Raw genomic sequence first — 24,595 nt, 5'->3', positions numbered from 1 at the left:
AAACAAATGAATCAAGGGAGGAAGGAACATCGGCTAACAGATCACAATCAGTTCAAGGAAGCAGCTCCAGCAGCTAGCTGTAGGGCCTGTATTTGAGCAACAATCTGGTTCACAATCAGCCCACGTGCAGCCAGGAAAGAAATGCTTATCCAATCCACAGAAACCCAAAGTTAGGTGAGCCAGGTGGCATGTTGGATAATAAATCAATATTTAAACCACCTTGCTAGGTCTGTTGGCTAACAATGCTTAAAGAGACAGCTCTCTCCTGATCCCAAGAGCCAGCACACAAATCTGAGCTGAGAGACCCGGGGAGAGGATTGTGATGAGCTGCAAACCTGATACAAACAACAGAAAAGGCAGAGACTCATGGATGAGCTCACAGACTGCTAGTGCCCAGGTCAGGGGGGAAGGCACGATCCCACCATGTGTGTCTACGACTAGATTATACCCCAATAGGGGGTTTATCCCGGGTACCAAACAGTGACTAATATGGGCAGCAAGTGACCAGCACAGGGAGGAATCCCAGCACCGTGTGGGACGTGGAGGTCTGAAAGGAACCGGCTCTGCTCCACAAGAGAGGGCCTGGGGGAGTGGGCAGGCCAAGCTCCGGAAGGCTCTCCCCTGGACCACTCTGCCCACTGCTGTCAACCTGTACCTCCATGGGAGGCCATGCTAGGGTCAATGGGAAGTGACAGCAAGGTAGATTTTAGGGCTCACTACGTGGAAAAACTTTCTGTCAAAAACTCAAGTGTTCAGCCTTGTAAAGGCCAGGGCTCCCAGCCCCACTGTGTCTGAGGGAAGCCGTGGGGTCGGAGCTGGACGCAGAACCTCCTCTGGAGAAGACGGCCCTCACTGGAAACCTCTGCCTGCGGCTCCTGGAAACCCCAGGTCTGTTTTCACAAAGGCACGTTTTAGTGCTGCTGCAGGGGACCTGGAGAAAAGGGAGGGACAACCGTGGTCCTCTGGGGTCCTGTGCACAAAGTGGACTTGGGTGGCTACTTAGAGGGGAGGGAATCGATGTCATAAAAACCCAGATTATAATAAAACGTTGATGATCAGAGTGACTACCTGGTGAGGAACAACCTTGGACAAATCGCTGCGTGGATGTGGTTCTGTGACATTCTTGTTATCTGTTGCTAAGAGAAAATGATCCAAGCAGAAGACAATTAAAAATCCATATACTCTCACCCCATCATGGCATGTTTGTAAAGACTGTCACCAAAAATGCAGTCTATGACTGTAAACAGAATGTATTACGATCCATGTGTTGACTGAGAAAAGCAAATTTTGTTAAAAAATAAAACAAAACCAGAAACCTGCCTGCCTGGTTGGTAACTGCCCTTCCTCATAAGTACGCGGTGAGGCCCTGGGGGTCTGCCAGAGGAAGCCACCAGCCCTCGTGACACTGGAAGCCACCATCTCCTCTGCACTTTTTTACACTTAAATTAAAAATGTCAAGTATCAGAGTTTTCTCAAAAATGCCTCTTTCCAAGTGCCTACTGAAAAACCGCATCAACTTCTTCCAAGTCAGGGAGAGCAGGTGCTGCCGGCAACGGGAAGACAACTTTGGCAAATTCCAGTTTGTCGTGTGCTGTCCTTATTACCCAAGACTCGACATTGAAAGATGACAACAAAATTGTAGGATTTGCTGTCCTTGGACCCTGCACTCATTTGAGGAATTATGGGAAGGACAAAAAATAAGACTTGCTTGGCCACTAATATATAGATAAACACCAGGTCCCAAAGATATTTTTGAATTTAACATTTAACTGCTTATAGGTTTGTTTTTTTTTTTAAAGTATCGACAACATGTTGACTGGCTTAAAAATAGCAGCTCCATGTTATTTTCCCAGGCCGGGCTGGCTGACTGGGCCACGCCTGCCTACAGACCCAGAACAGCAGTGAGCAGCTCAGAGCCTGGGGCCGCTGACTGCGCTGTGGGTGGCAATTTGAGATGCCCCCATTTCTATATTTAATCCCAACTGACGGAGTGTGGGCGCCAGCCTCCTATATTAAGAAACAATAGTAAGTTCATCTTATTTTAACTAGCCCACCCTTTGGAAATTACAAGGGGTTATTCTAAGAGCAGGTGAGGGACAGCCTCCCGAGACAGTCTGGCTTCTTCCTCCCTGGTTCCAAACGTATCTGCAGGCACCTCTGCAAGCCAGGACCACGAGCAGAGGAATATGAATTAAGGTAATTAATAAGAGTTATTTTTGGCAATTAATGCAGAGTGTAGCAAAGATGTTGAGTTTCTAACGTCAAAATGCCAAAAGTGGGAACTCTGGCAGAGCCCTCCAGCTCAGCTGAACTGTGGCTCCCACGTGCCCGGAGCATCGCAGAGCCAGGCAGCCAGGGAAAGGGCTGTCCGGCCACATTTTATTCCTCACTTTCTGTGTCAGGAAACTTGAGAAGGTCACAATTAAAGCTGTTCACTGCTGTTTGACAATCAAGGCTCTCCCTGTTTTGAACAAGGCAGAGGGAAAGCAGGACAGGCAGATTCCTGTCCCAAGTGCCATGGAGCCCAGGGAGAAGGTGCAGCAGTTCCACGTGAGCCCCCTCGTGGCTCTGCACTCAGAGGGGCAGGCCAGGGGGAGGCTGTGGCCTCAGCCTGGAGTCCACACAAGGCAAGGTCGTGTCTTCAAAGGCCAAGACCCATTCCAGGGGGTGTCTGTTTCCTCACAGGAGTCTAGACTGAAGTCAGGAGTGAAGGCTAATGTATAAAAATTATATGTTCATGATGTTGATAGGAAAGACGCCATTAGAGGACACTGCCCATGTGTGCTCCTATGGAATGCAGCTAAAGAGGAAGCAAAAGCTGGTTAATATGGCACCAGAAACGAAAGATGCCCGTACATTTGTGGAGAAGGACATTCTCATGCAGCATGGCTGACTGATTTCTCCAGCAAAATGCTTTGCATTTCTGGAAAGACAGGGAGGACTGCTGGCCGGCAGGGACTCAAAACCACACATGTCCTAGCTGGAGGAGACTGCTGAGAGGTCCCGTGTGTCAGGAGGACACCAGTCCTGGGATAGCTGTCAGCAGGGCCCTGGGACAGCTGGCTAAGGAGAGCTGCAGTTTCGGCCAGTTCACAGCACTGGGGGTTTCCAGGGTTGTAAGGAGACCCCCACCTCTCACCCTGTCCCCCTGGAGCCGTCTGGATAGACATGAAGCTGCACTTTGGAGCCTTAGCTGCAGAATGACATCTTCAAAAACAAAGATTCTTAGAGAGTGAGAACTGGAAGGAACGTGGCTATCACCTAACGAACTCAGCTTCGTAACGAAGAAACTGGCGCCCAAACCTGCATTCACTTGCTCCCCTCTTGACCCCGTTAGACCAGAAGTTCCTCAAAAGCAGGAAACATGCCTTACTCATCCCTTTTCTTCCTTCTCCCTTGACCAAGGGCTCAACACACTGTCTTCCACACGGTGGGGCTCATGAAACTGGAAAGGGGCGCCTATGTTTACAATGTACTCTTCAGTGAAACCAATTCCTCCTAACGGGCAAAAAACTGCTTTTTCACAACCGCCCCATGAAAACCAAGTGAACGAGAGCACCAGGATGGGAGGCTTCCCCCGCACCTCACCCCCCCAGACTCCCTCTGCGTGGGCCACCCAACTTCTCTCGTCCGTGTGTCCCTGCCTTCCTCCGCCCACGGGCCTGCTGTTTCTCCTGCCTCTTCCTTCAGGTTCCCCGGCCTTGGGACCCTCAGGCAGCTGTGTGTGTCCCCTTGGCTGCTGGACATGTGTGTGGAGGATCTGTTGTCAGAGAAGGTTTGTCTCCCAACATCTCAGGTGGAGCAGTGTCTGTGCCACACTCTGCTGCATCTCTGGGCCTCGCACAGAGATGGGCACAGGGAATGTGCTCGCTAAGTGTTCAACGAGTTCGAGAGCCATCATCACGTGGTCCCCTGACAAGGTGCACACACAGCCTTGCACACTCCTCTGGGTAGGGGCTGACATCACTGTTGCCCCCACTGCAGTTCCACGCAGGGACTGTCTTCACTCTTTCCAGCTCATTTATTCAGCACATTGCCCGTCTGCTCTGCACCAGGCTGTTCTCAGTGCTGGGGATGAAGCAAGTACATCAGACCAAAGGCCCCAGGTGGGAGCCTCCATCCTGGCGGGAGCAGCCAGCCAGCCGGGGCAGCATCTGTCTGGCAGTGGTAAGTGCCTCAGAACAAGAGGGAAGCACGGTCAGGGGAGGGGGTCTATTTTATACAGGGCGGTCAGGAAAGACCACCTTTTCTCCGGAGACCTGAACAAAACGAGAGGCAGCTGTGCAGTTGTCTGGGGGACCCCAACCCAGGCAGAGGGAAGGAATAGCAGCCCAGGAAGAGAAGAGCAGGCGCAAAGCCCGCAGGCGTACTCTGTGTGTCCTGGGAGCAGCGAGAGCAGGAGCAAGGGGAGAGGATGGTTATGGTGGAGCTGGGAGGCACACGGGGAAACAAGATCCTGGAGGGCCGTGAAGGGGAAGAAAGGGCACAAAGACTGGGCTTCTGTGTGGAGTGAGACAGGAGCCACTGCAGCATCCTGAGCAGGCACAACTTGATCCGACTTCGCTCTAAAAGGACCAGTGAGGCTGCTATGTTGAGAAGAGACCATCAGGGAAGTTGGGAGACCATGTAAGAGGCCATTTCAACAGTAATGGGTGGAGCTGGAGGTGATGGCGGAGGTGTCTGGTATGTTTTGCTGGTGGAGCCCAAAGGACTGGCCGACAGATGAGATGGAGGGTCTACAAGAGAGAGCTGAGTCACGGAGGACCACAGGAATTCTCGCTCGACAACCAGAAGGACGGTCTGGCTGTCACTACAGGAGGAAGGCTGGGAGGAACGGGGTCAGGACAGCCGAGGAGCTGTGTATCTGAGACCAAACTGGAGAGGCCTGTCGGCCATTCCAGGGAGGTCCTGAGAAGGCAGCTGGAGTCCGGGGGAAAGTTTCCACTGGAGCAATAAACATGGGAGCCGTCAGCCTAGGGCGCTGTGAGACCGGGTGAGTCACAGAGGCGTGGAGTGCAGGGGCGAGGACAGGCCCCAAGGCCCTGAAGCAGGCAGAAGAGGAGAGAGGAACAGCATGGGGATGGAAGGGGCAGCAGTGGGCAACCCCTAGGCCTCGGGAAGGAGGCTGAGAGCAGGGGCCGGACGAACTGTGAGCGCCAACAAAGACCTGCCCACTCTGACCTTGAGAGGAGAGAAGCGTTTGGAGCAGTTTTCAGCAAGGACGATGAAGGGACAGGAGGGAGGGAGAGCAGACACTCTCGAAGGCACTGAGCTGAAAGGGGGTGTGGAGGCGTGGGGGCAAAGCTGGGTCTGGGGAGACCTCCCAGCGAGGGAAGAGAGGACTGGCCTCCAGCTGCTGCCCCTTGAGGACCACGTCTGCCTGGATAGGCCCCTGCTGGCCTGAGGGGACCAAGGGCAGTGTGACAGGTGGAGCCCCAGTGAGCTAACTGATGAAGGTTTCATGACAGTCACTATCCCGTTATTGTTTTCCCAAAGCATGTTAATGGCAGAGCTGGGGAGCCCTGCTGGGTCAGGTAGGCCACCTGGAACTCAGGGCCCAGCACGGCCGACGCTGCCCCCAGACCCTCTGAGACTAGCAGAGCTGGGGGCAGACCTTCCTGAAAAACTTATTTGTAGACTCACGACGGCACAGAAAACAAGTGCACCCTGGCGCTCACCCCAGAGCTGGTCAACGTCATGCTCACCGTGTCGCATTTACTCACTGCCCTGATGTGACCCGGGCGGGGTGCAGGTGTGGTTGAACCTGACCAGGCCCCTGGCTTTGGCAGCAGAGGCAGAAGCATTCCAGTTAAGGGGTCAGTGACCACCTCACACCAAATCAACAGCCAGGGTGGGCTCAGGCAGATAGGCATGGGTCCCCTGCAGGAGTGTGGCCACTGCAGGGTGCTGGGAAGCACAGGGCAGAGCTGGTCCTACAAGTGGGAAAGGTGTCCTGTCTGCCAACCTGGGCCCAACCTGGCAGCCCAATCGAAGGACATGAGAGCCACATGTCCAGTTTGATTTATGGACCATGATCCTAACAGAAAAAAAAAGCTGCCAACAGCTTAGGACACAGTCATGAGCCAGCATCAACTCAAACCATCTCTCCAAATGATTTCTTTCATTCATTAGCGGACATTCATCAAGTTCCTTCTATGCACAAGGTACTCTGCAAAGCACTGTGGGAGAGAGGCAAGTGAGGATAAGACGGGGGGTGGTCTGCAGGAAATGCATGCCTGAGAACACCACAACTATCCTAAGGGGCAGAAAGGGTAGAGCCCAGAAGACGGGAACAGCAACGTGCAATCGTGCACACGGAGGGGAGGAAGGGGCTCCGGGAGCAATGGGGAGGAGTGGGACTGGGGCTGGGCAAGTAGAAATGGGCGGAGGTGGGAAGAACAGGAGGAACAAAGACAGGGAGACAGAAAAGCAAGGGGCCTTTTTAGGGGAAGAAACTCACAGATGAGTGGAGGGCTGAGTGCCGCAAGGCTAGGCGGCATCCTGGGGGCACTGCGGCCACCGGGCTGCAGAGCCGCAGAGCCGTGTTTGCCAAGCCTGACCTGGCAGTCTGGGACAGATCCAGGAGGGGAGAGCCCAGAGGTGTGGGCGCCGCAGGACCGGGCAACTGGCAGAGGGACAAGATGAGTGGAAAGGGCTCTGACAGCTCAAAATCACAGGTTCTCTGCTCGTGAGGATTTTGAGGTGGGCAAGGGTGGGGACAGCCCGGAGCCACAGGAGAGCAGGGGGCCTGGGTCCACAGACAGGGAGGCACAGTCAGGCCCGCTCCTTCCTGCTTTCTGTGCATGGATTTTGTTAATCTTTCTCCAGTTCCAACACTTAGGTATTTTTAACTTTTCTTTTTAAGTAACACAAGATCCAAGTTACTCACTTTTCCTCTGAGAACATCTTTTAGCCATAACCCTAACTTTGATAAGAAACATTGCCGTTTTCATTATTTTCTGAATCATTTAGAAGGCCAGACTTTACTTTTTCTTTGACCAGGAGTTATTTAGAGGAATGTTTCTTAACTTCTAGGCGCTTTTGTTCTTGTTATGGGTGCTTAGGCTTCATGGGTCCCATGTTGGGGAATTTATAATTACAACACTCTTTGTGGTCATGTAACGATCAGCTTTTATAAATGCCCCATTAGATATGAGCAAAAAGCATGTGCCTCCGTGGAGTAGAACATTCTCTCTCTGTGTGTCAGTAATGAATAAACTAATAAAGTCAATAAAATCAGAGCGGTAACAATAACTAACCGTTATGAAGCACTCCCCACGTGCCGGCTGCTCCCGTGTCACCTCATTTAGAGAAGGAAGCTGTAAGCCCTGGGAGGTTAAGCAGGGCGGCCGCAGTGCACAGAACAGCTTCAGAAGTTCTGAGAAGAACGGGCAGGTGGGGAATCAAGAGAAACATCAGGGCGATGGGCCATCCCCCCAGTGAGGATGCCCTGGGGCTGTGGGGGAGACACTGAGTGGGGATGTCAACAATCTGTCAGTGCCAAACGGAGGAGCCCACGGAGGCCACGGGCCGGGTGAGTCATGGGGAGAAAAGATGCAGTGGGGGAGGGGAAGGCAGCCCAGAACAGACTCGGGGGGACACCTACACTCAGGACACAGGCGAGAGGAGATAATCCGAGATTTAGGAGACCCAGTGGATGTCCTCGCCCTGGGTGTGGGAGGACTAGCTGGGGAGCATGACACATGCAGATGCCTCCACCCGCCTGCCTTATCACAGGCTTCCTGGGGAGGGGCCCAGCATATGTCTCCACCAAGCCACTCTAATGCCACCACAGTGTGGGAGGACGTGGATTCAGAGAGTGTGAGGGCAGGAAACCTGAGGTCAGTGTAGCCAATACTCTTGAGGAGTCAAGGGAATGGGGTGTGAGGACTCAGTTGCTGGATTTGTTGAGACAAAAGCACTCTAGCCATGCATTTCTGAGGGCCCTGAACCATCAGGACTCCCCCCCGCCTCCCCGGGGCCCTCAGTATTAAGGATACAGGTCCTGCTCCATGAAACCTTCCAGGAGAAGGGTCCAGGAGTCTGTATTTTCAACAGGCACCAGATGACTGCTGAGGGACAGAAATGTTTAGGAGACTGTTGTAGCCCCAATTCACTGCTACATGTCCCTGCCTTGATTGCCCCTCTGAGCAGGGGTAGTTTTTACTCAGAACCAAAGTAATTATTAACATGTGGTTCTGGTCTGAAACAGAGAATGCCCACTTCCATTCCTGTCCTGCTCTAAAGATCTGTTCAGGCCCTGGAGAAGCAACCAGAAGAGCCCACATGGGCCCCGGGACAAGGGCCCAACCAGATCCACCTCTGGGCTGAGAAGAAGAGACCAACGTAAGGTGTGTGAGGCGCTGGGGGGGCCAGTGAGGCCCAGGACTTCCGACCAAAGTAGTCGCCAGGGGCTGACCACCCAGAACAGAGCTGCTGCCGCCCCGACTTTCATTCCTCAACTAGAAGCTTCTAAGCTCCCTTCCTTTCCCAGTGCCTGGGGTCTTTCAGGAGGTAATTAGAAGTGGACAACAGTAATTAATTGTAGGAACAAGGTTCTTCCTCGTCCAGCTTTTTAAATGGACAGCACCAGAAAGGGCTGGGGCTGCTTACTTAAGGACGTCTCTTAGTTAAGGGGAAAACAACAAAGACTTCAGAGTAGGGAAATATTTTTGGAAGGAGAGAAATACACTCTGTGGACACTAGATTCCAGTAAGGGTCACTGTTCCCCAGCTGTGTCCTCTTTTCCAGGGTCAAACATTTACAGCAACCGTCTAACCCAGGCTATCCATTAGAATCACCTGGGCCTCCCCACGGCATCTGGGTCAATTGGTCTGGGGGGATGGGGCATCTGTATTCTTTACTGCCCCAGTGATCCTAGCACGCAGCAAGCGTATCACAGGCTGACAACCTCTTGGGAAAGTAGAGACCCACACCATGAATTTAACTTGTGTCAGAGGAGAGAACTACTAACAAGATATGAAGGACGGACTGGCCAAAGGGGGAACCTGGAGGTGAGCGAGAAAGGGTCGAAAGCCCAAATGAAGGACCAACTCTACAAGAGGAGGCAAGGAGGGACAGCAGCAGAGCCTGACACAGAGAGGAGGCAAGGAGGGACAGCAGCAGAGCCTGACACAGAGAGGAGGCAAGGAGGGACAGCAGCAGAGCCTGACACAGAGAGGAGGCAAGGAGGGACAGCAGCAGCAGAGCCTGACACAGAGAGGAGGCAAGGAGGGACAGCAGCAGCAGAGCCTGACACAGAGAGGAGGCAAGGAGGGACAGCAGCAGACAGAGCCTGACACAGAGAGGAGGCAAGGAGGGACAGCAGCAGAGCCTGACACAGAGAGGAGGCAAGGAGGGACAGCAGCAGGAGAGCCTGACACAGAGAGGAGGCAAGGAGGGACAGCAGCAGAGCCTGACACAGAGAGGAGGCAAGGAGGGACAGCAGCAGCAGAGCCTGACACAGAGACGAGGCAAGGAGGGACAGCAGCAGCAGAGCCTGACACAGAGCGGAGGCAAGGAGGGACAGCAGCAGCAGAGCCCTGACACAGAGAGGAGGTCTCAGGAAGCTGGCCGTGGCTGCGACTCGAATGTCTTAATAACGTAAAAAGTAAGACCATCTGCTAAGACTGGGCCTGGCAGGGGCTCACGCAGAGCTGCAGAAATCAGATCTGGAATGTACGCAGCAGGGACTATTCTCAGGAGCAGTGCTGTGGTCCCCAGACCGGTAGCACCAGTGTCCCACGGACACTCGGTAGAAATGCAGGTTCTCGGGCCCCTCCCAGACCTATGAACATGTAGGGTGCTCAGAAACACTAGGGTGGGCCCAGCAACATAGAGCAGTGGCTCTGGAGGGTGGGCCTGCTAAGAAACACTACGGTGGGCCCAGCAACATAGAGCAGTGGCTCTGGAGGGTGGGCCTGCTAACAGCAGCATTAAGCAGCAGCATGGTAGAGTGGGGGGTGGGGGGGAGGTGACACAAGCAAGCAACGGCCAGAAACTGCAAACCACACAATTTGTTATTCAGAAAGCTGGAAGGTGAGGAATGAGCCCCGGGGCTAGAGGCTGGAATGGGGAGTGAAGATCAGGTTAGAGGGACAGGCAGAGGTGTGGCCAGAGAAGGGAGGGAGAGAATCTACAGTTCCTGGATTTCTGAACAGAAACCTCAGAAGCTGGATGATGACACAGCAGTGCCTCTCAGCCCTGTGGGGAGAATGCCGTACCCAGCCAGGAAACGTCTCCACACGCGCAAACTTCAGGAAAACCACCCTTGTACCCCATGACAGCGAATATCCCTCCGGGTGAGGTCTCTCTTTCTTACCCAGTAACTCCAGACATGTCTGCCTAGCCAGACCCCACCAGCAGATGCGGCCAGGTCACTGCATTTGGCCAATGGGATCAGAGCAAAGTGGTGGATACAGATCCTAGGTGTGCTCTCCACAGCCTTTTGGGCTGAACACTGGTGCAGTGATGTGCCATCATGCACCACACAAAGAGGGCAGCTCCCAAGGATGGCAGAACGGGGCAGAGGGAGCCTGGGTCCCCAACATCACAGAGTTGCTAGCTCAGCCCTGGACCTCTTAACAACTTCATCCTTACATCAGAAACAATCATCATCTTTCTTGTTGAAGCCACTGCTGATGCAACTGAGCCTTTATCACATCTGGGGAACGTATTACCTTTCACAGGAAGCCACTGGAGGATGTGTTCCACTAAAACTGGCAAAGAGGAAAATCGAAGATCTGTGCATCAGGGCACCCAACCTAGTGAGAGGCAAAGGAGGTCCCAGGAGAGCAGTTTAGAGCAGGGAATGAGCAGTCCAGTTTGAGGAGGATGGAGGGTGAATATCTCCAGGGAAACACTGGCACTGAGCAATTATCTGGCAAGCCAACGGTATCCAGCAGCATTTTACAGAGATGCTGAGGGTGGGAGTGACTTAGGTGGATGTTCAAAGGGAGTGGAAAACTAGGCAGTAATAAGCTGCTGTAGTCACAAAGCTGCACAAGAGATCCGATCCTAGTACTCTACTTGGCTCAGCACTGAGCCATACTTACAGAGGCGTAAGTAGGAAACTGACGAGCCGAGAGACATGTGGGAACAGAGTCATGTACCACAAGCAGCAGCCGAAGCCAAGGGAAGTGGAATGTGGAGCCAAGAGAGGGCACGGGCTAGCTGCGTTTTGTCAGAAGCCCTTTTGGACCATTTGGTTTAAACCATTTGGTTTAAAATCATTAATTTAAAAATTATAAAGTGCCAAAACAAAAATCCAAGGCCACTGAAAGTTCAGACGCGAAGAACGTACACTGAAGACCCCTCTGGGGTCCACCCTGAGCGGGGCCCCGAGCTAACCCCCAGGGAGCCTCCCCACCCAAAATCTGGCCACAGCGGCACTGGATTTGGGGAGCATGTTTCCTTCCACTGTCTGGCTGGTCGAGAGCAGTGACTCCCCCTCTGAGGCTGAAAAACCCGCCTGGAAACAGCGACAGGGGACCAGGCAAGGAGAGTCCCAGAGGAAAGAAATCAGAGCAAAGAACATGTCAGGAACCAACAGAAAGACAGCAAGACCTTTAATAAGATGGGTCAAAGAGACATGAAACCAAATACCACTTTTTGACCAAATTACTAAAAAGTGATGTTTCATGATATAGTTAAAATCCGTCAACACACAAAAAACACTTTAGAAAATGAACATACCTATGAACAAAAACAATGAAACGTAGTTTCTCTATTTCAGGCGAGTTTTTTATTATTATTCATTTTATATGCCTCTACCTAACTTTAATTATTTGAGTTATTTTTATCACTGGATCTCCCGGGTTGTCCAGGTATGTTACTGTGCCATCTGCAGAGACAGACAGTCTTACCTCTTTTCTGCCAATTCCTGTGCCTAACTTTTTCCTCTTACTCAACTGCAGTCGCTAAAATCTCCAAAACAACGTTACCTGGCAGTGAGCGAGTGAGCGCCTTTGCCTTACTCCCGACCTCAGAGAAGGTCCTCTGAGCTCCTGCTTTGAGCAAGATGCTCACTTCAGGTGCGTGTGTTTTACCATGTCAGGAAGCACCACCAATTCCTGCTCTTGCTGAGTATTTTTATCAAGGATGGGTGTCCGGGGGAGTTATAAACAGGTCTTGATTGTTGCATGAACCTAAACACCCCCACAGATACCTGCTGAGTGCCCCTTCAGGTTGCACAACCAACCATGGAGGAGGGGCGTGGGGAAAACAGAGAGGAAAAGGCCTTTTCTGGGCGGAGATCGCAGCACTTTCACGAGGTGGAAGGGAACACCATGTATTGAGTCACACTGGACCCAGGGAAGGCAGAAGCCAAAAGCCAGGCTAGCGCTTCGGCACAGAGGCCCTCAGATTCAGAACCACAGGATGCGGCCAGTCCTCCTTCCCGGCGCATCACAGAGCGTCCTCTGCCGCCTCGTGTTTACTCCCTGCCTCTTTCCCATTCCCTCATGAATGATCAGAGGTTCTGCCCATGCACCCACGACAGGAGAAATGACCTAGCGTCCGCCTGGAGTCCTGGATTCCACCTGTGATTTCAAACCCTTCTCAATACATCTTTCACCAGTTCAGCACTGCCAAAATTTGTGTTGTGTGGGTGTTTTTTAAGTGGTAGGGTAGGAGCTAAGTCCTCAGATCAAAACTACACCCTGTGTGAAACATCACAGGAAATGGGCTGGGGGTAGTGTTTCAAAGACACATACAGTATAGAATTACTGAATAAAAGCCAAATTAGCATCCATCTCAGTTCACCATGTCCCCCTTCGATGGGCATCTACTGAATTATAGTTTGAGAAGACGCTGATCCCGTGATTTTAGATACCACTCTCGTTGACAGTATTCTCTCCATAGGGAAATACAATAAAATCACGGTTCTCAGTCGTTTCCTGCAGGAGATTTATTCTGTTCATTCAATCCCAGTGAGTTACCAGGCACTCTAAGAGATGATTAGGTTTGGCAAAATTATTAGGCATGTTTTCTTAAATCGCGGGCATAAAACCCCTATGAAAATAGGCATTAAATATTGTAAAGCCATGGTAAATACCTCTTAAACACACATTAAAAAACGTGTCTGTATCAAATGAAGCAGCTCAGGCTGCCCAGTGAACATGACACGCTGTAGATTTCCAGGGGATTTCCGACAACCCCCACTCCTTGCACTTCACTGGCGCCTGTCAGCACGTGACAAAAGAAGACTGGACTTAACAGCGGACTTTCGATGACGGAAATGCCACATTATTTAACTTCCAACAGCAACCCCTGGTAGAAATATCAAATATCAGTGTAACTCTCCATGGTTGGTACCATCTGGACAAGGTTTTGAAGGATGAATAGGAGTTTTCTGAGTGAAGAAAGGAGAGCTTGGCATTCCAAGCAATTGGATATGAAAGCACAAATGAATGGCATCGTGCAAGTGCCCGTTATGCCTGGGCAATGACGAATAGCTTGGTACAGCCAGAGCAGTGGTGCCTAAACTTCCATTACCCATGTACTACTATCACAACTCCTGTTATTATCTATACCACTTGACTTTCTCTCATATTTTTCTTTAAATCAACCCGTCTTTTAAAGTTTACTTTAATCTTATCTCGGATGACAATATTTATTAAACTATGGATCTGATGTGCTACTTACATTTTCCCTAAGTCACAAAAAAATAATTACACACTATTAAAGTAAAAAGTGTCCCTCTATGAACCTGTGTTCATAAGTCCTCCTGTGTTTCAGCCATGTTTCCTGAGCTAGGAACTTCAAGACCCACAGTTTGAGGTGGAATCTGACCAAAGGAAGAAATAAATGCAAATATCAGAGGCAAACCATTTTTAAGCAGCCACTCTTTGTTGGGGGGGGGGTCACACTGTTGTTACTTCCTGGGATGTCGGCATCCCCTGAAAGGCTGTGTCCTGGCCCACAGGCAGCAACTAAACACCTCGTCGATACAAGCTCCCAGGGTTGCATGTGACCCTCCATTAGGATAGTCATCCATCTGACTTTCATTTCCAATTTTAAAAACAGGCGCCGACAGTATTTCGGTAATTAATTATGCAACGTCTTAAAAGTTTAAATTTCTTCTTCATTAAACACAAGAGCCTAAACTGGGTCAGACGGCAGCATGGCTTCCCGGGGATTAACAAGGAGCCAGCAAACACACAGGGAAGAGCGGAACCACTGGTTTCTTACCTCCATGCACAAAGCCATGCAGCGTGCAGTCCGAAGGCCCCACCAGGTGGATCAAGCTGGACTGGCTGTAGCTGACCGTGTTCGGCTCTGGAATTGCAAAGGAGAGAGATTAGGCCACAGGACAGATCGATTCCCAGGGCTGAACGGTCTGCCGGTGCTGACGCTGCCTCCATGTCTGCACGGCCACTGCCAGCATCCAACTGCCGTCAACTTAGACACTTCTCTAAGGAAAACGAGGGTCTCAAAACAGGCTCCAGTCGGGGAAGGGGAAGGCTTTTAAGGATTAATTAGCCACTCTGATAGTGAGTGAGACTATTGTTACTCCCTGGGGATGTCAGCGTCCCACAAAAGGCCCTGCCCCAACCCACGGGCAGCCACTAAACACCTTGTGGCTACAAGCTTCCAGGATAGTCTCCTATCTGACTTTCAGCCCTGATTTTATGAATAGGCGCTGACAATATTTCGGTAATTTATTAGGCAACCTCTCAAAAGTTTAAATTGACACTTCACTAAACACAAAAGGTGTTTAGTGGCAGGTGGAGACTCAGAACCCGAGAGAGAAACTGCAGATTCAGCCTTCAGGGACTCCATCTCGGGGCTCCAGCCAGCCCTCAGTCCCTGCCCGGGCTCAGGAAGACACAGCACCAAAAGGCCTGCCGGCTTTTCCCTCCCACCAGGCCAGCCCTCTCATGCCCTGCATTCACCTTCCCAGAGCACGATCCCTCGGGTGTCCCTTGTTCACACAAGGCTACGGCTGAAATATCTACAAGAGGCTGCACTTTAAAAGAAAAAGATGAAATAAAGCCCTGTCTCCAAAAGGCAGACATTATACCTTGACCCTGACTCTTCTGTCGGGGGCGTACCACTGACGTAGGGTCTTCTGAGCAGACCCTGCCACTGTGCACGCTTCTACCTTCCCAAAGCCTTCCAGGCAGGGGTCGTGCTCATTTGTTTCCTGCTGGCACAGCTGGTAATCAGAAAGGGTGGCCCATTCCCACCCCAGCAAGACGGGCTGCAAGCCAGCCCACTGGCCACCGCATGACTGGGACACGCCACAGATGGAGAAAGGTCTTGTCTGTATTTTGCCTTAGAGGAGTCTGCACAGGAAGTGCTGTCGCTCGGCAGCCAAGAGCTGGTGGCAAGAGGGTGGTTTTGACCCCTTGACCCAGAGGCCAGGACCTGGGGTCCCCTAAGCATCAGCGGCCGCCTCCAAGACTCTGTCTGATGCTCCCCGCATGAGATTGCAACTGAGTGGTGGCCTGAAGGGTCAAGAAGCAGGAAAACAGGAGTTCAGGCGAGCCGGGGCACTGAGTATTTACTTCCACGCTCAGACATGTCTACTTGTTCTCGAGCCTCACAGCTTAGAGCGATTTAGACTCAAGTTCTGAGCTCGTGTGTGAAGTACTGTCCACTGTGAGAGGCCTCTGAGGCAACCACTGCTCAAGCACCTCAAGAGGCTCCCAGCTGGAAGGGTCCTCGGTGGCTTCCGAGGGATGAAGTGGCTCCGACTCTGGAGTGGGAGTCTTATTTTTATCTACTGTCAGTTCCCGTCTCCGAGGGTTCTGGTGACTGGCCTGCTCCCTCTGCCATCTTTCTTGTCGGAGGCAGGCGCCGGCTGCCACGTGAGATCCCTTGTTCCTGCCTCGGGCTCTGCCGGGGTGAATCCTTGTGCATGGGGGGTGGGGGTAGGAAGAAGTAGCCTGTCATGGAGTCAGGAGCTGGTGGGCAGCAGCAGAGCAGAGAATTCTCTCCCGAGAGGCCACATTCGGGGGACTCTGCCATCCAGCCCACCCTTCTGGATGTAGGCCAAGTGGTCCTCAAGTGTGAGCCCCTCCAGGAGCTGGTGCACAAGGAGACTATCGAAAGCCAACCAACAGACAACACCGACGACTGTGAGTGAGGGGCATGTGGGTAAAGGCTCCCAGGAGAGGAGCTCCAGGTGTCCCCTGCTGTCCATTGGGACTGCTGTCAGTGCAGATGGCCTGTGGCCTTGACCCAAAGAAGCAGACGCTCCTGCTCCCAGCTGCCACTCAGTGCAGGCCCACCAAGACCTAGAGGTGCCCAGAACAGCCTGGACTATCCGAGACCACCCTGGCCCTCAGGGCAACAGAGCATACCCTGCAAGGGATGAGAAGGGAGGCCAAGAAGGAGTCCAAGACTCTGCCCTCCCCAGTTCCTAACGTCACTTGGAAGTGGAAAAGACAAACCAGAAATCCTTGTTCTGCTCTGGGAGGTGCAGGTGACAGTCCCTGCCAGTCAGGGTGCACCCAAGGCCACGGCCACAGCGGCGTCAGGGGCTTCAGACGCCCAGACCCCGCCTGGGGAACCGGAGGAGAGGCACGGCCCGAGGAGCCACGAAGGATGCCAACGAAGTCCCTCGGCCACCACACCATCAGAGAGACGCCCCCAGCCAGCACTGGCCAGCCCACAACACCCTCAGTCTCAAAGGACTGTCTCCCTTGGGCCCGTCTCTGCAAAGCACGCGGGCCAAGAGCAAAACGCCCGGGAACCGTGGGAGCTGCTCAGCTGCTTTGGTCTGTTTGTGTTCCTCTCACAAAAGAGATGAAAGCAACTGTTTTATAGCATGAATGGAAATGAAAAGCCTCAAAGTGGGCCCAATCTCAGGAACTGCTTTGACCAGCTGAGAGATCTGCATGTGGACAATGACAAAGAATTTTTTTAAATTTCAAACAATGGAGAATTGCATACGAAAATCTTTGTCATTCAAATAACTATTTATTCAAATGACAAGCCATTTGAAATAACTGTAACAACCTAGTCAAAGAGAGGCCCTCACTTTTCTGTAGTAAAGTGTAAAAATATGAAGCCACGTCGAATAATTTAATGTTCTGAGGACTTGCGTTGATGAGCTTCTAATAAGTGAAAGCAGCAAAATTCTGATGGGAAAAGAGCAGACGCCCACGCACCTCAAGTCCTCCTTCCCTCCGTGAACCGTAACCCACGGGCCCGGCAGGAATGGGCTGTGTCTCATTCTCTCCTGCGTTTGGTTCAGTCGCTGGTACAGGGATAGGACAGTCACCTGAACTCATCTGAGGCGGGGCTGATTTTGTCATCAACCCAACAGCCCCCAAAATGGACGGTCAGTAATATGGCTAAATAGTCCCTATGCGGTTAAAGCTGGACAAGTGATGGCTGTGGATTGAGGAGTTCAAGGTAACTATATTTTCTCTTGTCAGATGGAGAAAACAATAAGATAAACTAGGATTTAAAGAACTCCCAGATTCTCTGAAAAGACACCTGAAGGATGAGTCAGCCCCTCACGGGGGTTGCTAGGCGACAGTCCTGAGGACGGAAATCTGGTTCTGGTTTCACAAGTGACGGAGAGCTGCAGACGGGGACGTGCATGTGGGGGACGGTGGGCACGAGGGGCCAGGAGGGTAGCAAGTCTAGGGCCAAGCCCACCTCACTGGGGCAGGGAGGGAGTCCTCCCATGGGAAGGCGCATGAGTGTGAGAAAGACCCCCAGTGCCGAGCGCACGCTCTGTCCTTCCCTCTGAGCTGCTGCCCCCGTTGATACAACCACACTCACCAAATCCAGCTGACGCCGAGCCACCACCATACAGGAGATAGCAGCTGGTCCCAGGTGAGCCCATCTCTGCTCTGGGCACTGGGAGCCCCACCTGGGGAGGACCAGCCCTGCCCTGCCAGGGAGATGCCAGTTCCACCAGGAAACTGAATGTTGTTCAGTTCAAAAAGACCGAAGAGGGCTGGCCCGGGGGTGCAGCCGTTAAGTTCACACGCTCCCTCTCGGTGGCCTGGGGTTCGTGGGTTCGGATGGTGGGTGTGGACCTACACACGGCCCCTCAAGCCATGCTGTGGCAGTGGCCCACATAAAAAAGACAGAGAAAGATTGGCACAGACGTTAGCTCAGAGCCAGTCTTCCTCACACACACAAAAAGACCAAAGAATGGAAGTCACCAAAATATGTGACTTCCTTAAGACACGGTTAAAAGCCAGTCCCTAATCCAATCATCAGAAAAAGGTGCATTTTTATTGGAACATAAAAAAGGAAAAAAATAAAAGCTTGTAAAAATTTATCAAGAAATCTTGAGATTCAGAATGCCACTTTGGATTAAAATCACTGACGAATAATAGGGTCTGAAAAATATTACATATCAGATCTACAATCAAACAGAGGACAACAAATGGAAAATAATCTCATGAGTGAAGGAATTTAAACTGATTGAAAACTGTGAGTAACGTTAATTTCCCAGACGCTCAGTCAAAGGAGCTAAAGCAGGATTAACCTCATGGTTCTCAGAGCCCAAGACTCAGCCCTCGGCCTCAGCCTCCACCCCAAGCTCTCACCAGAACTCGCCCACGGGGACGGGGGTCCAAGCAGGCCCACATACCACCCAGCGCCGCCTCCTAGCTCCCCTCTTTACCGCCAGTGGGCTGACACTGTCGCTCCCTTTCTGCCTCTTATAAGGACCCATTGGACTTGGGGCCCACTTGAGTAATCCAGGATGACCTCATCTTGAGATCCTTACTTGACTATATCTGCAAAAGCCCTTTCTGCAAATAAGGTCACAGTCACAGGGTCCAGGGATGGGGACACAGACATGTCTTCCAGGGCGGTCGCCATTCGGCCCACTCCAGTTTCTCTCTCCCAGGAAGATCCTTAGCACCAAGTTTGTATCTCTTCTAAGACATCTCTGCTCCCTTGCGTCACTTTGCAGTCCCTGGTGCCTTTGCCTGACCTGCCTGCTTGCCTGCCCTCTCCCGAAAGCAGAGCCTGGGCCTGGGGTGGCTGTCTACCCACAGCACATGCCCTAGAGCCTGGAGAACCTTGAGATATCACAAGAGACCCCAGGCCTATCTTGTGGAGTACTAGTATAAATTAACCATCTATTTACATTTTATTTAATTTTATTTTTTGCTGGGGAAGATTCGCCCTGAGCTAACATCTGTTGCCAATCCTCATCCCTATTTTTTTCCTCCCCAAAGCCCCACTACACAGCTGTATACTCTAGCTGTAACTCCTTCTAGTTCTTCTGTGTGAGCCGCTGCCACACCCAGGAACCAAACTCAGGCCACTGAAGTGGAACATGCTGAACCCTAACCACGAAGCCATCAGAGCTGGCTCTACATTTTGTTTTTAAAAGATACCACTTCAGGGGCCGGCCCGGTGGCGCAGCGGTTAAATTCGCACATTCCGCTTCTCAGCGGCCCGGGGTTTGCCGGTTCGGATCCCAGGTGCGGACATGGCACTGCTTGGCACGCCATGCTGTGGTAGGTGTCCCACGTATAAAGTAGAGGAAGATGGGCACGATGTTAGCTCAGCGCCAGGCTTCCTCAGCAAAATAGAGGAGGACTGGCAGTAGTTAGCTCAGGGCTAATCTTCCTCAAAAAAAAAAAAAAAACTAGCTCAAAAGATACCACTTCATTGGGGTTTCATAAAAGCAGCAACATTCTTTCTATTAATACTGATGGGTGATTTTTTTTTTTTGGTGTTTGTTGAATAGCAAATGTGAAAAGAACAGTAAAGACACCACTCTATGCACAGTCCACCACTCTTCATTTCGGGCACGTTGAAGTGCAATATGGGAAGGATAAGGGAGAGAGGAGCGTGAGGAGACCAGAAGATGGGCAGACTCCTATGTTAACCAAATAGAGGCCGCCTGAGAAATCAGGTGCACACGGGCCAAACAGCAGAACTTGAGACCGAGGGAGTGCTGTCCTGAGCCGCACACCTGCTGGGTTTTTACCAGTGCCTCCCACAGCCCACAGGCTGGATTTCCTCCAGTCTGTGTTATGGAGCTCATCACGTTCCTCCTTAGCAGGAGCCAGGCAGGGTTGGCAGGGGCAGAGGCCAGGGCATGCTGAACAGCATCGCTGCAAGGAACGGCATTACCCAGGGCAGGTCTGCAGACAGCTGCCAAAGACCAAACCCGGAACTCAAACACTACCCGCATCCAGGGCCCTGAGGTGTCTCCCTGTGGAGCGGGCACGGAACGGATGCCACAGGAGCCCAGGCCGTCACAAGGAGGCAGAGAAGCACACAGCAGGTTCTCGAGAGTCCTCTCCACCTGATGAAACACGGTCATCATGGGTGCAGCGGGGGAGGCACATTACCAGGAAAACGCACCATCCCAAGGGCTCCTGTGTCCCCAAGGGAACAGATGCTCCTAGGGCCTGTCCTGAATTGTGTCTGTACAGCAGGGGAGTCCTCTGTTAAGGACTCGGAGGAAAAGTCCTCTCTGGAGGGAAAGCATCCCTTACCTACATGTTAGCATGGACCTTTTGTTAAAGCTGGCCCACCCTGGACTTGAAGGCAAAAGGATGAAAGACTGGAAGGAAGCAGCCCTGAAAGGGAGTCTGTGCACCCTGCAGAGCTTTCTCACCTCGCAGCCAGGGTGGTCAGAGTCTGTTTACCAACGCGACGTCAGGCCGAGCAGCCCAGTGAAGAACAATGTGGGAAAACTGTGCTTTCTCTGTTTTTTTTTTTTTATGAGCTGGAAATCCCATCAAAAACACATTCCTGGGCAAACTTGGGGGACAGATATAACAAAAGCAAACTGTCCATGAGCAGGCAAGCATCTCTCTGCCTGGGCAGAGCCCCTCCACACACACAAGGCCCCCGTTCAACACTCTATGGGAACAGATGCCCCAAGGCCTCCAGGGACTCACTGAGCTGACCAGTCATCCTCCTTGTTGGCTGTGCCACTGTGAAGAGGTGAATATGCTGCAGGGCATGAAGGGGACAGCCCCCCTCGGAATGCAGACAGCCTGGTCCCAGGACTCAGCAGCCCCAAGACAAGGACATCCATGAACCGGATGCCTTCTGCTCTGCTGACGGGTGTCAGCCTCCCAGTCTGCACCCCAGCTTGTACCTGGGTTCAGCACGGGCTGGACGATGTCGCCATTCCTCCACTTGGTCTCCATGCGCTCCAGTTTCTGGGCCTCATACCGCTTTCGGCCTTCCTCCTCTTGCTCCTGCCGGGAATACTGTGGGGAAACAGGGACACGGGGTCAGGCTGTGACGGTGGCAGGGCCGTCCTCCCCTTGCCCTCCCTGGCCAGGTGTGGCTCAGCCTCTCAGGCTCAGGGCTGCTGGCCCCTGGTGTGGCCTGCCTTTTTGTAACTGGAACTATCTATTCTTTTTTCTGATAATATATATTTAATATAAATAAAAATACAGCAAAGGCAAAATTCTCATGTAGACTCCCCACCTCCCAAGATAACTTAGGTCAAATGTTTGGTTTCTATCCTTTCTAGAATTGTTTTTATACCCATGTGTATACAAAAAGTTCTACCGCGCTGTATGTGAAGTTTAAAAGTAGCAGTATTTCCTCCTCTCACTCTGTCGACCTAACATAATTTATGTGATAGGTCCCTCATATGTGGGCATTTAGCTTGCTCCCGGTTTTCGACTTTTAAAACATCATACCGACCATGGCAGTCACCTATCATTTACACCTGCCCCATTCCTTCCTAGGACTCTTTCCTGGATGTAGAACTGTGGTCAGGGCTCCCGGGACAGGCCACGCCCACTCTCCCACAGGGCGGGGAGAGAGCAGGTTCCCACGTGCCCCCAACATGGGGCAGCCCTGCTCTGATGACCCCCAGCCAAACAGGCTAAACAATTGCAGGGAATGTGCCCCAAAGCTAAGACAGCCCCCCTGAAGCTCTCCTAGTGGATCACAGGAGTTTTGATCCAAGAAGTTAAAAATAAATGCAAACATAAAACTTGGCACAAAAACTGGGGCTCCTCAGTCCTTTGGGCACAATGGAGGGTGTCGGGCCCTCCTACGTCCACCGTCCTCCGGCCCAGTGTAGGGCACTCCCTCCAGGGACCCCTCAGAGAAGCCCCAGGCCCTGACTGCCTGCTTCCCCCAGGTGCCCTCTTCTTCCCTGTCCCAGAGACCACTCTCCTTTGGAGCAGCTCTGACTTCTGCCCTTTCACTCACTCACCCAGCGTTTCCAGCTGAGCCCATGGAAAAGCTGCTGAGCTCCTCGCTGGCCGCAATGAAGCCTCTGTGACGTGAACAAATGCACTTCAGGCAGCAATTTCAGACCTCCTTTCAAAAGCCAGTTTTAAATGTCTTATTTTCCTGCTCATGGCTCTGCTCCACAATTGTACAGGGTCTAAACACCATTCCGTGGTTTGATTACCATTATCTTAGGCTTCAGAACCCATCTCTAAAGGCAGCTGCAAAAGGAGCTGAGTGGTTTGTTCAAAAGAAACAAACCTTGGAGTGTTTAAGTTGCAGTGGACAATTTAACCTTTTCCTCATAAATAAACTATTTCTTAACATTCCACTATCCACAGCAACAACTGTAAGAGGAGAGTTTGTGCCGTGCCTATCTAGTAAAATTGATGGCTGAACTTAAGTGTCTTCAAGAAATACCTCTTAAAGAGATTTTTTTACAAAAGAGCTAACCTCCCTGGTCTCATAAATCCTCATTGTGTCCAGCACACTTGACAGACCTCTGCAGTCACATGGGGACTGATGGAGGCCCTGTTCCTGACACAGCCACAAGGACAGAGAAAACACAGCCTCCTCACAAACGCTTCCCTGCTGGCTTTAAATCTGGAAGCAAAATCACTAGAACATTCTAATGATGGGCTGGCACCCGATTCTCACCCCTATGGGCTCATCAAACCCAGCTGATTCGAAGCAGAAGACAGCTGAGCCCAGACATCCAAGACAACAGTCTGTGTGAGCCACTTAACTCAAGCACACGTTTAGACATTGAAAAGAACCAGTGTCCATTCTCCAATGGCCACCCCAGCCTCTCCAGGGCTACAGCTGCCCTCCAGCCACGGCGGCAGTCACTTTTTCCCATCATAGGGCCACTGAGGTCCCTGTTCCCTGGGGAAAAGGTGGAACAAAGTGGCAAAGTCCTACACCAAATGACAGTGCACAGAGCGGGCAGCTGGGCTTCCTCCAGGGAGATACACACGCGCATACATGCATGTGAGAAGTTGGGGGGGACAGGTGTGTGGACGTGGAGGGTGGGTGCATGAATTGTGTGTGTGGAGAGAGAGCGGTGTGTTCTGTAAGGCATCTATGTGTATGTGTGTGATAGCTACATGTGTGTATGTGAGGTATATGTGAGGAACATGTATAATATGCATGTAAGGTATGTGCAAGATATACAGATATACACACATATATGTAGAAAAAGAGATGTAGTGTTCTTAAATGACAGCTATCTGCAAAGGGCTGGCAGGAGGATGCTGGCAGGATATGCAGAAGGAAGCCTTGTGGCCAAGCTGCCAACAGATGAGCGTAAAAGCCCACTGCAGCCGGACGGAGAAAGACGCAGCTTTCCAGGATCAGGACTCTGGCAGGGTCGTGCCAATGAAAACAGCGACCTATATTTCAAATCATCTGAAGGCTCTTATGTGGGCCTAGCATGTGTGGGGAGAAGAAAGTGCAAATAAATATTAGTGCCGGCTCCAGCTGGGAGCTGTGTGGCTTCTCCCATCTGGAGCTCTTGCTGCTTCTGCCCAGTGGAATAGATTCAACACACCCCTCTCAAGAGCAAAGTTGATATTTATGTCTTGTCAAACCCAACTAAACAAAGGGGATGGGAAAACTACCGGGGCTCCTCCAGGATGTGGGAGGGAGAGCAGGGATGGGGCTGTGGTGGGAGGGGCGATGCTGAGCGCTGCCCTGTCGCGGGGAGAGGGAGGGAAACCAGCTACCGGCTGCTGCCCACCCCTCCCGTGCTGGCTAAAGACCCACCAGCGCTCAGCCATGGGCCCTGAGGAGCCAGAGGAAGCAAACGCTAATGTGTTTAGCCCAGGACGCCTCCTTCAGTATCGGTCCCTTAAGATGCATCATATGGCACTGAAGCCAGAGATACGGCCTGCTAGAGATTTCTAAATTTTGTAGCATCTGAAAATTAAATCAGTTAAATAATTGTGTTAGAGTATTTACACGTGATATGACTAATTTAATATCAAGTGCTTAGAGGAAAAGATGAAAGTGGAGGTAGGTACACTTGTAATTTCTAAAGAGAACAGTCACTGTGCATCCAACAGCTTCTTAGGTCTTAAAATCCCCCAGCTGGTGCTGCTTGAAAAGGATGCAGTCTCCATCTCGCAGACAGAGACAGAGAGATAGAGAGAGAGAGAGACAAAGAGGGAGGAAGAGAGGGATGAAGGGAGAGAGGAGAGCTGGTGGGATGGGGCTGGACTGAAAGGCAGTGTTCTGGGTTGAACAGTGTCCCATTGAAATTCCTGTCCACCTGGAACCTGTGCATGTGACCTCTTTTGGAACCAGGGTCTGTGCAGGTGTAATTAGTTAAGATGTGGTCATACTGGAGTGGGATGGACCCTAAATCCAATGACTAGTGTCCATAAAAGGAGAAAGATTCAGAATCACACACACACAACCAGGTGATGGCAGAGAAAGGGGTTGTAGCAATGGAGCC

At 51.7% G+C, this 24,595-nt stretch overlaps 1 protein-coding gene across 4 annotated transcripts in view; it reads right to left on the bottom strand.

The window, feature by feature from the left end:
* Positions 1–24,595, bottom strand: part of ACOT7 (acyl-CoA thioesterase 7) — a 116,904-nt gene that overhangs the window by 37,787 nt on the left and 54,522 nt on the right. For all 4 annotated transcript variants that reach the window (XM_023635891.2, XM_070254077.1, XM_070254080.1 and 1 more), the window contains 2 exons: positions 21,044–21,158; positions 14,191–14,277 (listed from right to left, as the gene is read on the bottom strand). In XM_023635891.2, the coding sequence (XP_023491659.1) occupies positions 14,191–14,277; positions 21,044–21,158 (202 nt within the window). The remainder of the gene's footprint in view (positions 1–14,190; positions 14,278–21,043; positions 21,159–24,595) is intronic.

This window comes from Equus caballus, chromosome 2 (genome assembly GCF_041296265.1).
Source record: "Equus caballus isolate H_3958 breed thoroughbred chromosome 2, TB-T2T, whole genome shotgun sequence".
Lineage (NCBI taxonomy): Eukaryota > Metazoa > Chordata > Mammalia > Perissodactyla > Equidae > Equus > Equus caballus.
This window is presented reverse-complemented; position numbering and strand designations above follow the sequence as displayed.